The 14,062-nt window shown below is 46.8% G+C and overlaps 1 protein-coding gene across 1 annotated transcript in view; it reads right to left on the bottom strand.

Annotated features, from left to right (window-relative positions):
• Positions 1-13,672, bottom strand: part of NRDE2 (NRDE-2, necessary for RNA interference, domain containing) — a 34,706-nt gene extending 21,034 nt beyond the window's left edge. The window contains exons 1-4 of the mRNA XM_040412122.1: positions 13,565-13,672; positions 11,809-11,917; positions 1,165-1,356; positions 596-739 (exon numbers count right to left, since the gene is read on the bottom strand). Of these exons, the coding sequence (XP_040268056.1) occupies positions 596-739; positions 1,165-1,356; positions 11,809-11,917; positions 13,565-13,625 (506 nt within the window). The 5' untranslated portion in view covers positions 13,626-13,672. The remainder of the gene's footprint in view (positions 1-595; positions 740-1,164; positions 1,357-11,808; positions 11,918-13,564) is intronic.
• Positions 13,673-14,062: the final 390 nt, after the last annotated feature.

Below are 14,062 nucleotides of genomic sequence, written 5' to 3'. Positions count from 1 at the left end.
ACATCTCTCCATTGCCCCCTGCTTGTTCAGCACCAGAGCACGCTCAGCTGGGACGGGTTATGAAATGTTGTGCTTACTACAACTACAATTCATCATAAAAAGTCCAGTACGAGATCTAAGTAGCTAGGGATTTGCCTGTCAGAGGCGGATCTCCAAATGCAGCTTTGGATGTTACTGGAGGGTCAGTAAAGACTGACTTGACCTGTTACTTCCTACAATGAACTGACTTGTGGTAAAGAGCAGAATTGTGAGTACAGCTCTGGAGTAGAGAACTCTCTCTGAAGAGATCTGGGTGCGAATTAGAGTCTCTGGTAATTAAAATGACCTATTGTCACCGCCGCTCGCACCCCTTATTGAAACCATTACGAGTTTATAAAATTCCAGCCATATCTTGAACATACGACAATAATAAAGAGCAAAGTGACAAGTAAACTGAACTCCTCTATGTGTGACATGGGGGGGGGGGGGGGGGGTGAGCTCAGGCTTTATCATTTAGACCCAGACTTTGCAAAAAATGTACTAAATGATCACACGTGTTATGCACCCTATAATCTATGGGATAGGCATGAAATTGCAGATGTTGCTTCATCCTCACCGTACAATGTCTCCCCGGTACAGCGACTTATACTCCCAGTTTGCCGGGTCGGCTTTCCTGTCAACTCTGAACGTCTCCTCTGGTGCAGACTGGGCTTCGTCCATCCAGATAGAGCGGGAGGCGGCTGACCCCCGAGCGTCCTCCCTGCAGCCAGGAACATGAAGACAGATATAGGAGGGGTTAACCATTTACAGAGCAGTAGGATGTGGGCTCATCGACACTGGGATAACATTAGGATAGGCTATCATATGGCTTTTCTACGGAGGAGTCGCAGGACCAAGGACAGGGGCCGTGGTACTCACTGGAGTGTCGCAGCTCATCGATGGGGGTCCAGGGGGGTCAAACCTCCCCCAAACGCACATCAACGTGTTATAATGGAAAACCTAGGAAGCTTAGATGCAGGACCGAAGAACTGAATATTTCATACCACTGATCACCTGTGGATACACTTTTCATTGAATATTAGGAAATTGCCTTTATAGCGATTTTCTAATATATCTCTGCCCCCCCCCCCCCCGACTATAGACTGCATGTTAATAAGGGTGAGGGGGTTATGTGCTTTTACCCACCTTGCAGCCCCCACTGACTGAGGGTTCTTTAAATCTCTCATACCATCCTCCTCATTATCATCATCCTCGCTGTTACTCTTCTGCTTTTTATGCTTTTTGCGTTTCTTTTTCTTCTTTTTCCTCTTTTTTTTCCTTCTTTCAGCCCCTGAATCGGAAGACTCGCTCCCGGAGGTCTGGCCTTTGGGGTCATTGCTGTAAATCACACAATATACCACTCAGTCACTCCAGTGTATCACAGCGACGCGCCCGTATACCAACACATCTTATTCCACTGGGGCCAGCGATTGGCTGCAGCGGTCACGTGTGGTATACAGGTAGGTCATTGTTGCAGCCAAGAACATGACATCATGGCTGCAGCAGTGGGGAGTATTGGAGCAGCGGTGCTGGAGCAGAGGGGGTTAGTGAGCATAGACCAGTGACTATAATGGATTTTATTATTTTTACATCTTCTCTGCCTTTGCCAATTTTAGACGCCCCCTTTGATTTTTGCATCATGAAAAGTTATGCAAATACCGGCAATAGCCTAACCCAGTGTTTCCCAACCAGTGTGCCTCCAGCAGTTGAAAACTACAACTCCCAGCATGCCCGGACAGCCTTTGGCTGTGCGGGCATGCTGGGAGTTGTAGTTTTGCAACAGCTGGAGGCACACTGGTTGGGAAACACTGGCCTAACCGACACCCCGAAGACTGGCTGTTTTGAGGTAGCTCAGGCACCAGAAGGAGGCGCCCTAACTACACAGCTCTGTCCATAGTGTAGTGGATGGAGCTGGTCACTGCAGCGCTGCTCCTATTCACTACAAATAGAAGCTCCATCCGCTACACAGTGGATGGCACTGTGAAGTGCTAGAGCTACAAACAAGCTGATCGGCAGGGGTGTGGAGTGGCATTCTGATACTGATGGCCTATCAACAGTAAAATTCTGAACAATCCCTTTAAGCTTCGCTCCAAGTGAAAAACTGTGACATAAGCCAATAGAAAGCTGAATGCCGCCTTTGCAGCTACAGGTTCCTCCGCACCTGGTGTTTGGATAAGAAAAGTGTCTCTCAGAAGTGTCAGCGACGGGCGTAAGATCATTCTAAACAAACTCAAAAATCATGCAGATATTGCCAGCGGCAAAACCAACAAAGGAGCAAACCGAGCGCTCGGAGCATGATGGGAGTAGTAATTTCGCCATAGGGAATATCACTGGTATAATGAAAAGTTCTGCAACCTTGTAATACTTTCTGGCGGATTTACAAATAATGCTGAATATTTAGGGCAATTCACAGTTCAGACAAAATCCCGTCTGTGGGTATAGTGTTACACTATAGGAAAATTAGTCACAGGCTACCATCCTTAAACATAGCCTTTATTATGTACCATTAAGTTTCAAAAAGCGTTTCTTGGATTTTGGCATAGATAGGTATGCATATACATTAGCATTTAAAAGAATATGTTGTACAGAAACATTAACAATTCTTGGAGGAATGCATATCACAAGGTACATTGTCTTGGCATGTTAATAAGGACAGAATAATTCCTAAACATGATATTATGTACCATTAAAACCCCAAATAACCCAAATAGTGATATATAAAAAGGTGAAAAAAAAAAATCATAAATTTGAATGAGTAGATACTTTGGGCCAAAGGTAAGCAGGTATGGTTCAAATATGTTATACTATGGGCTCTGGCCCTATATCTTTCATGCCCTGCCTATAAACGGAATATCAGGGCGATCCCGTATCAGGAACCTCCTGAACGCCCTGAGATGGCCCTGAATAAGGGATAAAGCTACCAGCTAATATATGCTGACCAACAGAACCGTCACTACAATGATGAGTAGCAGAAAATAATCACAAGAAAAAACTAAACTTACACAAAAATAATAAAGTAAAATAAGAATCCAAATTAATGAACCGCTCCTATAAACCGATCCTGATTTAAGATCGGTAAGAACTTGATATTATAGCAGAAAGACGCCGTGTTGTTTCACAACGTCGTCGTTGTTCCAACGCGTTTCACCCATGCTATAACTGGGCTCATCAGGGGACACATTAGGCTTAGTACTTGACCAGGATCAGATCAAAACTTAGATCTGAAGATATAGTAAATCAACCCAAAGGAGTTTCCAACTTAAACAGCTAAAATAAAGGATATCAACATCGGCTCGTTGGTATAGTGCAGACTCCCTATATCGGGGAGGACTGCTAGAGAGAAACCAGTCGTCTACTTGCGCGTCAGCAAGATACGAACAAAGATGCTATAATTCAGGAGCCAAATCCCCCGATATATCAATCAGAGGATGAACAGCAGTAGACGTGTGTCACGGCCACCTATAAAATAATATGCAGAAAGCCATCAGCCCAGATCTAATAACAGCTCCACATGCATGGCAGTAATTGCCACTTAAGGAACCTGTATATAGATGAAAACGCTGTATACTGTAGCGCTGCGTCACCGCCAGGGGTAGAAAAAGGTCTGCCGGCGTCCGTGGTGCAGTGCGCAGCCCTACTTACGCGAACACGCTTTTTATCTCTCCCACCGGCGCTTGTGGTGTATCACGTGAATAATCACGTGGTCCAGCTCCGGTCACGTGATCAATCACGTGATCAGAAGACCAATCCCGTACTAGGAGCGCATTCGCTGGTGTTTACAATGGGGCCGAGTTAGGTTAGATGACAGAGCCACGTCAATGAATATAGTCCCATGACCACATACTGGCGATGGATATAGTCCCATGACCACATACTGGCTATGGATATAGTCACATGACCACATACTGGCTATGGATATAGTCACATGACCACATACTGGCGATGTAATGACGGAGATCAATCTTATTATTTAAAGAAAAAAAAGGTATAAAAAGGAGGTGACATTATTAAACAAGATGAGCGGATGTTGTAAAAAATAAAATATAAATAAAAAGGAACATGAGAGATATAAAGACAATTAAGGTTGCACTAGATTGGTCATGAATAAGTTATGGAGGTAATCAAGGGATATCGCCATTATATAGAGAAATGGGGTCGGCTACAAGTCCCAGTAACATTTGATACTCTATGTTAGGGTACTTTCACACTAGCGTTTTTCTTTTCCGGTATTGAGTTCCATCCTAGGGGCTCTATACCGGAAAAGAACTGATCAGTTTTATCCTAATGCATTCTGAATGGAGAGCAATCCGATCAGGATCCATCAGGACGTCTTCAGTTCAGTCTTTTTGACTGTTCAGGACGGAGATAATACCTCAGCTTCCTACGGTTTTATCTCCGGCCGAAAATCCAGGACACTTGCCGGAATCCAATGTATTAGTGCCGACATTCAAAATACTGCAATGCCGGATCTGTCCTTCCGGTCTGCGCATGCACAGACCAAAAAAAAAATGTGAAAAAAATAAATGCTGGATCCGTTTTTCCAGATGACACTGGAAAGACGGATCCGGCATTTCAATGCATTTGTAAGACGGATCAGGACTGCCTGCTGGAATACTCTGGCGCAAGTGTGACAGTACCCCTATATAAATCATGCGCTAATCCCTATCTAGATAATGGACGTAGGCTTTATAGAAAACACGTAAAATCGATCTCTTCATTAATACCACAAGGATTTGTAGTCTAAGGCTCCATTCACACGTCCGCATTTATTTACATGGGGCCACACGATGTGCGGCCTGGATCCGGAAATGCGGACCGGGTCCGCAATTCCGATCCCGAAAAAAATAAAACATGTCCTATTCTTGTCCGCAATTGCGGACAAGAATAGGCATTTTGGCGATGTGAGGTCCGCAAAATGCGGAACGCACATTGCCAGTGTCCGTGTTTTGCGGATCCGCAAAACATACACGGACGTCTAAATGGAGCCTTAAGGATGTAGATCCACCTGGACTCTTTCTGTTTCAGAATTAGTTGTGGCCTTACCATCGTATTTAAGGGATACTACTGATCTCCTCCAGCGATTGGAGGGGATCATCATTGAACCGGACGTATGGTTGGCCTCGATTGACGTAGAGGCCCTATACACATCGATCCTACATAACAAAGGTCTGGCGGCTGTCTAATATTTTTTAGACACAAGGTCCAAAGATCTTTATGAAAATAATCACTTTGCGATTTAATTGTTGAATTTTATTCATTTCTCACCCATAACTATTTTGTCTTTGAGGGCCACTTCTACCACCAGCTCAGGGGTACCGCGATGGGTAGCCCCTGTGCGCCCACTTACGCTAGCCTACTCCTGGGCTGGTGGTAGGATGCCATCGTCTTTGCCGATTCCCTAGCTCACTGGACCAAGTATATCATACTTTGGTCCCGATTTATTGAGGACATTCTACTTTTATGGTCAAGCACTGAAGTGGACTTTAAACTCTTCATGAATGAACTAAACCCCAATCACATTGGTCTGTACTTTACATCCGAGCTCCAACGTGACCGCATAACTTTTCTGGACACCCAGATTGAACGGGGAGAGAAGAACTCTATTAAGAAATAGAAACATAGAATGTGTCGGCAGATAAGAACCATTTGGCCCATCTAGTCTGCCCAATATACTGAATACTATGAATAGCCCCCGGCCCTATGTTATATGAAGGATGGCCTTATGCCTATCCCATGCATGCTTAAAAACTCCTTCACTGTATTTGCAGCTACCACTTCTGCAGGAAGGCTATTCCATGCATCCACTACTCTCTCAGTAAAGTAATACTTCCTTATATTACTTTTAAACCTTTGCCCCTCTAATTTAAAACTGTGTCCTCTTGTGGTAGTTTTTCTTCTTTTAAATATTCTCTCCTCTTTTACCGAGTTGATTCCCTTTATGTATTTAGCAGTTTCTCTCATATCCCCTCTGTCTCTTCTTTCTTCCAAGCTATACATGTTAAGGTCCTTTAACCTTTCCTGGTAAGTTTTATCCTGCAATCCATGTACCAGTTTAGTAGCTCTTCTCTGAACTCTCTCTAGAGTATCTATATCCTTCTGGAGATATGGCCTCCAGTACTGCGCACAATACTCCAAGTGAGGTCTCACCAGTGTTCTGTACAGCGGCATAAGCACTTCACTCTTTCTACTGCTTATACCTCTCCCTATACATCCAAGCATTCTGCTGGTATTTTGTGCTGCCCTATTACATTGTCTTCCCACCTTTAAGTCTTCTGAAATAATTACTCCTAAATCCCTTTCCTCAGATACTGAGGTCAGGACGGTGTCAAATATTCTATATTCTGCCCTTGGGTTTTTACGCCCCAGGTGCATTATCTTGCACTTATCCACATTAAATTTCAGTTGCCAGAGTTCTGACCATTCTTCTAGTTTTCCTAAATCCTTTTCCATTTGGCGTTTCCCTCCAGGAACATCAACCCTGTTACATATCTTTGTGTCATCAGCAAAAAGACAAACCTTACCATCGAGGCCTTTTGCAATATCACTTATGAAGATATTAAACAAAATCGGTCCCAGTACAGATCCCTGTGGAACCCCACTGGTAACATGACCTTGTTTTGAATGTTCTCCATTGACTACAACCCTCTGTTGTCTGTCACTCAGCCACTGCCTAATCCACTCAACAATATGGGAGTCCATGCTCAATGACTGCAGTTTATTGATAAGTCTTCTATGTGGGACAGTATCAAAAGCCTTACTAAAATCTAGATATGCGATGTCTACTGCACCTCCACCGTCTATATAGTAAAAAGACGTCAACTAACTGCTTACTGAGATGGGACAGCTTCCACCCAAACCCATTAAAAAGAGGCGTACCAAAGGGGCAGTTCTTGAGAATCCGCAGAAACTGCTCAGAGCAAGAGGACTTCACACTGGAGGCATCCGAACTATTTGACCGTTTTTAAACAGAGAGGCTATCCTGACTCAGGTCTCTATGAGGCATGGAGTAATGCCAACTCACTTGATCAGTTCCCTCTATTTCAACCTAAAAAGAAGGAACATTCACAAGAAACGATTAGGGTCATTAGTACAAACTACATAGGACATTGAATCCAAACAAATATGTGACGTTTTAAGCCGATACTGATCATTATTAAAAACGGACCCCGATTTGGTCAAATTTCTCCCTAACAGTCCAGCCATCACCTTTAGACGTGGTCGGAGTATAGGGGACACACTCGTTCATAGCCATCTAGAGACCCCCGAAGTCAACACCTGGCTACAGAACAGGAGTACAGGCCCCTTCAGGTGTGGGAAGTGCAAAGCGTGCCCCTTTATCTCCATGGGTAACACATTCATGAAGAGCTCGGAGGCAAAGACCTATACAGTACGCAGTTTTGCAAACTGTAACACTATGGGAGTAGTCTGTTTGGCGCAAAGTGATTGTAGATTGAAGTATGTAGGCAAAACGTGTAGAGCTTTCAAAAAACGTCTTTTAGAACATATAGGAGACATACGGAATAGATGTGACAAACCACTAGCAAGACATATTTTATAAATCTATACACTTTTCAATGATTGAAACTATCAAGTCATCAATACGAGGGGGGGGGGGGGGGGGGGGGACCTGGACAAAATTCTGAAACAGAAAGAGTCCAGGTGGATCTACACCCTTAAGACCACAAATCCTTGTGGTATTAATGAAGAGATCGATTTTACGTGTTTTCTATAAAGCCTACGTCCATTATCTAGATAGGGATTAGCGCATGATTTATATTACGTAGAAGAGTATCAAATGTTACTGGGACTTGTAGCCGACCCCATTTCTCTATATAATGGCGATATCCCTTGATTACCTCCATAACTTATTCATGACCATCCACTCATCTTGGTTAATAATGTCACCTCCCCCTTTTCTTCTTTAAATAATAAGATTGATCTCTGTCATTACATAGTCAGTATGTGGTCACGTGACTATATCCATAGTCAGTATGTGGTCATGTGACTATATCCATAGCCAGTATGTGGTCATGTGACTATATCCATAGCCAGTATGTGGTCATGTGACTATATTCATTGACGTGGCTCTGTCATCTTACCTAACTCGGCCCCATTGTAAACACCAGCGAATGCGCTCCTAGTACGGGATTTGTCTTCCGATCATGTGATTGATCACGAGACCGGAGACGGACCACGTGATTATTCACGTGATACACCACAAGCGCCGGTGGGAGAGATAAAAAGCGCGTTCGCCTAAGTAGGGCTGCGCACTGCACCACGGACGCCGGCAGACCTTTTTCAACCCCTGACGGTGACGCAGCGCTACAGTATACAGCGTTTTCATCTATATACAGGTTCCTTAAGTGGCAATTATTGCCATGCATGTGGAGCTTTTATTAGATCTGGGCTGATGGCTTTCTGCATACATATTATTTTATAGGTGGCCGTGTCATACGTCTACTGCTGTTCATCCTCTGATATACTGGGCTTTTGCACCATAGCATCATCTGTTTTTGGCTGACACACAAGTAGACGACTGGTCTGTTATAAAACAGCCTTCCCCTATACTACAATATACAGCGCTCCATCTATATATAGGTCATTTAATTGGTGACGATTGCCATATATGTGGAGCTGTTATTAGATCTGGGCTGATGGCTTTCCGCATATTATTTAATAGGTGGCCGTGACACACGTCTACTGCTGTTCATCCTCTGATTGATATTTCGGGGGATTTGGCTCCTGAATTATAGCATCTTTGTTCGTATCTTGCTGACGTGCAATTAGACGACTGGTTTCTCTCTAGCAGTCCTCCCCGATATAGGGAGTCTGCACTATACCAACGAGCCGATGTTGATATCCTTTATTTTAGCTGTTTAAGTTGGAAACTCCTTTGGGTTGATTTACTATATCTTCAGATCTAAGTTTTGATCTGATCCTGGTCCGATACTAAGCCTAATGTGTCCCCTGATGAGCCCAGTTATAGCATGGGTGAAACGCGTTGGGACAAGTTCTTACCTATTTTTAATCAGGATTGGTTTATAGGAGCGGTTCATTAATTTGGATTCTTATTTACTTTATTATTTTTGTGTAAGTTTTGATTTTTCTTGTGATTATTTTCTGCTACTCATCATTGTAGTGACGGTTCTTTTGGTCAGCATATATTAGCTGGTAGCTTTATCCCTTATTCAGGGCCATCCCAGGGCGTTCAGGAGGTTCCTGATAAGGGATTGCCCCTATCGGGGCGGCTATTCCGTTTATAGGCAGGTCATGAAAGATATAGGGCCAGCTATAGGGCCAGAGACCATAGTATAAGATATTTGGCTCATACCTGCCTACCTATGGCCCAAAGTACTGAGTATCTTCTCATTCAAATTTATGATTTTTTTCACCTTTTTATATATCACTATTTGGGTTATTTGGGGATTTAATTGTACATAATAAAGGCTATGTTTTAAGGGTGGTAGCCTGTGACTACTGAATATGTAGGGCCCATGCACATGACCATATTTTTGGTCCACATTTTTCACGGATGGGGTGCGGACTCATTAATTTCAAGATGGCGACAGGACACAGTGTGCTCTTTGCATCTGTATGTCCATTCCGACGGCCCGCAAAAAAGATGGAACAGGTCTGATTATTGACGGTTTTGCATACAACTATAGGACATTTCTATGGGGGTGTAAAAAAAACAACAACAAAAAAAAACTATGGCGTCATGAACATGGCCGGGATCTTTATTTTGCGGATCTGCGGACTATAAAAAAAAAATACGGTTGTATGCATGGGGCCTTAGATCGTGCAAACCTGGTCAAACACTCTAAAGAGAGGTCAGATGTATCATGGTGGCTCAGGTTGGATGAGAAAATTGGTGTCTTGAGACTCTTGTCTAGGGGCAGCCATACACATTCAAGGACAGCAGATTTGTCCCTAGGACACTGGCTGACATGTTACATGTGCCCTTGCCAGCTGAAGACATCTGTGTTGGTCCCATGTTCATATGTGCCCGCATTGCTGAGAAAGATGATGTATTAATATATGCAAATGAGCCCCTCAGAGCAACGGGGGCGTTGCTGTTACACCTAGAGGCTCTGCTATTTCCGCAACTGCCGCACCCTCTTCACTTTGACAGGGCCAGGTAGTGTAAATTTCATCACAACTGGTCCTGTCAATCAAAGTGCAGAGGGTGCGGCAGTTGCAGAGAGAGCAGAGCCTCTAGGTGTAACAGCAACGCCCCCGTTGCTCCTAGAGGCTCATTTGCATGTAATAAAACATCATTTTTCTCAGCAATGCGGGCACATATGTACATGGGACCAACACAGAAAGCTTGGCCATAGACATGTCATGGCAAGACCCCTGCCGATCGGAGACGGGCTCATAGAATGCTGAGCTCCTCTCCTGCAGCGAGGAGAGAGAGCGCGCTATGTGAACACTTCTCTCTCCTTAGAACTCTGACACCCCCCCCCCCCCCCACCCATCAAAAGTTTTGATATGTCGCTCTGACATACCAAAAGTTTTTTTTTCACAGTACAGTGACCCTTTTAAAGGGCATCTGTCAGCAGTTTTGTACCTATGACACTGGCTGACCTATTATATGTGCACTTGGCAGCTGAAGGCATCTGTGTTGATCCCATGTTCATATCTGCCCTTATTGCTGAGAAGAAGTATGTTTACATATATGCAAATGAGTATTTAGGAGCAACGGAGGCGTTGCTGTTACACCTAGAGCAGTGGTGGCGAACCTATGGCACGGGTGCCAAAGGGGGCACGCCGAGCCCCCTCTGTGGGCACCTGCACCCTGGAAAAAGTCTAAGGTGTACCAATATGCCTTAGACCTTTTCTGACATTCATCAGCGCAGGGTACGCTATGAACAGCACAAGCAGCGCACTTAATGTAGACAGGCTGTTATAGCTAAATGATAAAGTACATGGAAGATATACTATATTTGGTAGTATTCAGGTTAAATTGCCGTGTTGGCACTTTGCGATAAATAAGTTTTGGGTTGCAGTTTGGGCACTCTGTCACTAAACGGTTCACCACCACTGACCTAGAGGCTCTGCTCTCTCTGCAACTGCTGCACCTTCTCCATTTGGATTGACAGAGCCAGAGGTGACTGATGATGTTTTCACTGCCTGGACCTATCAATCATAGTGGAGAAGGCGCAGTAGTTGCAGAGAGAGCAGAGCCTCTAGGAGTAACTGCAACGCCCCCGTTGCTCCTAGAGGCTCATTTGCATATAATAAAACATAATTTTTCTCAGATGCCTTCAGCTGCCAAGTGGACATGTAACAGGTCAGCCAGTGTCATAGGTACAAAACTGCTGACAGATGGGCTTTAAAACAAATGTGGGTTTGTCAGGTCTGTCACATGCTGGATACCAACAGCACCCAAGGGAGCCGAGCATTTTACCAGACAAAGTAGAGCAGTCTCATAGCTGAGACTTTGTTACAAAGGTATCCATTGTAGACAATCCCCTGGACTCCAGACTGATACATTTTATCTGCACTGATACAGTGTAACAAACTATCAGGACATCTCTTTGACAGCTATTGAGATCACAGCCTCTGGGTCATACTAATTATCATCCAACTTTCCAAGTAGCAGATATACTAGTTCACACACAGAAGGTGTTTGCAGTGCACCCATCTGGGTTGTTGAACTATAACTATAACAATAAAAATTTCATTTTGAGATTTTTTTGTTTAGAATGTATGTTTCCAATTTTGTTTTATAAACAATGTTCTCATCATGCCCTGACTCAGCGACATGCTGTGACCTATGTGATCTACCTGGACAGTGGAGAAACAGGGTGGGCGGGCGGCGGGGCGAGCTGGGTGCGCTGGTGCAGGGACAGGGCGTCTTCTGTACAGAAGCTCCGATTATTCAACCAGTCCAGTCCTGCGGATGAGACATCAATAGAGACAACACTGCAGCTCCCCCACAAGTTATAGAGACCCCCAAATCTCTAGTGCCTCCCAAGGGGCGGAGGGGCACTGGAGGTCTCTGGCAGGGGCGGAGGGGCACTGGAGGTCTCTGGCAGGGGCGGAGGGGCACTGGAGGTCTCTGGCAGGGGCGGAGGGGCACTGGAGGTCTCTGGCAGGGGCGGCGGGGCACTGGAGGTCTCTGGCAGGGGCGGAGGGGCACTGGAGGTCTCTGGCAGGGGCGGAGGGGCACTGGAGGTCTCTGGCAGGGGCGGAGGGGCACTGGAGGTCTCTGGCAGGGGAGGAGGGGCACTGGAGGTCTCTGGCAGGGGCACTGAAGGTATCTGGCAGGGGCGGAGGGGCACTGGAGGTATCTGGCAGGGGCGGAGGGGCACTGGAGGTATCTGGCAGGGGCGGAGGGGCACTGGAGGTATCTGGCAGGGGCACTGGAGGTATCTGGCAGGGGCGGAGGGGCAATGGAGGTATCTAGCAGGGGCACTGGAGGTATCTGGCAGGGGCGGAGGGGCACTGGAGGTATCTGGCAGGGGCGGAGAGGCAATGGAGGTATCTGGCAGGGGCGGAGAGGCAATGGAGGTATCTGGCAGGGGCGGAGAGGCACTGGAGGTATCTGGCAGGGGCGGAGGGGCACTGGAGGTATCTGGCAGGGGCACTGGAGGTATCTGGCAGGGGCGGAGGGGCACTGGAGGTATCTGGCAGGGGCGGAGGGGCACTGGATGTATCTGGCAGGGGCGGAGGGGCACTGGATGTATCTGGCAGGGGCAGAGGGGCACTGGAGGTATCTGGCAGGGGCACTGGAGGTATCTGGCAGGGGCGGAGGGGCACTGGAGGTATCTGGCAGGGGCGGAGGGGCACTGGAGGTATCTGGCAGGGGCGGAGGGGCACTGGAGGTATCTGGCAGGGGCACTGGAGGTATCTGGCAGGGGCGGAGGGGCACTGGAGGTATCTGGCAAGGGCGGAGGGGCACTGGAGGTATCTGGCAGGGGCGGAGGGGCACTGGAGGTATCTGGCAGGGGCACTGGAGGTATCTGGCAGGGGCGGAGGGGCACTGGAGGTATCTGGCAGGGGCGGAGGGGCACTGGAGGTATCTGGCAGGGGCGGAGGGGCACTGGAGGTATCTGGCAGGGGCGGAGGGGCACTGGAGGTATCTGGCAGGGGCGGAGGGGCACTGGAGGTATCTGGCAGGGGCGGAGGGGCACTGGAGGTATTTGGCAGGGGCACTGGAGGTATCTGGCAGGGGCACTGGAGGTATCTGGCAGGGGCACTGGAGGTATCTGGCAGGGGCGGAGGGGCACTTGAGGTATCTGGCAGGGGCACTGGAGGTATCTGGCAGGGGCGGAGGGGCACTGGGAACAAGAGTCACCTGAAGGCAGTAAACAAATCCTGCTTATATTAGAAGTGAGGGACAGAGGAGGTTGGGCACAGTGGCGTGTAGAGGGGTACAGTGGGTGAAGGGGAGGTATCTGGCAGGGGTGGAGGGGCACAGGAGGTATCTGGCAGGGGTGGAGAGGTACAGGAGGTATCTGGCGAGGGAAAGGGCTCTTTGCCCGGGACACAGATAATCATTAGGGCAGGTGGACAGGGCCGGGCTCTCTCTCAAGATTACCCGTTTGCTCAGGGGCGGCACTGGCACTGGAACACCCAGCAAATGCTGGAAATAGAGCCATGTTCGCGTCTCTGTCAACAGTCCCGTCGCACACGATCTACGTCAGAGAGTTCGCCCTCCGGACTACGGCTCCCAGAATGCACTGCGGCTGAAAGCAACTACTCATGGCGAGCGATGCGCCGCGGTGGCTCATGGGATACGTAGTCTGAGCTCTTACTGCGTGCAACAAGTGCTGGTGTATAGTAAAAGTCCAGTAAGAAACTTATATAAAAAGATGAAAATCTCAAGACAGGTGAAAGTATCACAAAATAAAGTCATATGACCTTTAGGATACAGTGTGGATCAGGATTCCGCCTTGTATTGGGCATTATATAGGAGCACTGGGGGATTTCTCAAAACTGGTGCAAAGGAAAACTGGTTTATTTGCCCATAGCAACCAATCAGATTGATTCTTTAATTTTCCATAGGAGCTGTGGAAAATAAAAGGTGGAATCTGAC

The sequence above is a fragment of the Bufo bufo genome, chromosome 11 (genome assembly GCF_905171765.1).
Source record: "Bufo bufo chromosome 11, aBufBuf1.1, whole genome shotgun sequence".
Classification (NCBI taxonomy): Eukaryota; Metazoa; Chordata; class Amphibia; order Anura; family Bufonidae; genus Bufo; species Bufo bufo.
The sequence above is the reverse complement of the archived record's forward strand: the minus strand, read 5'-3'. Positions and strand labels throughout refer to the sequence as shown.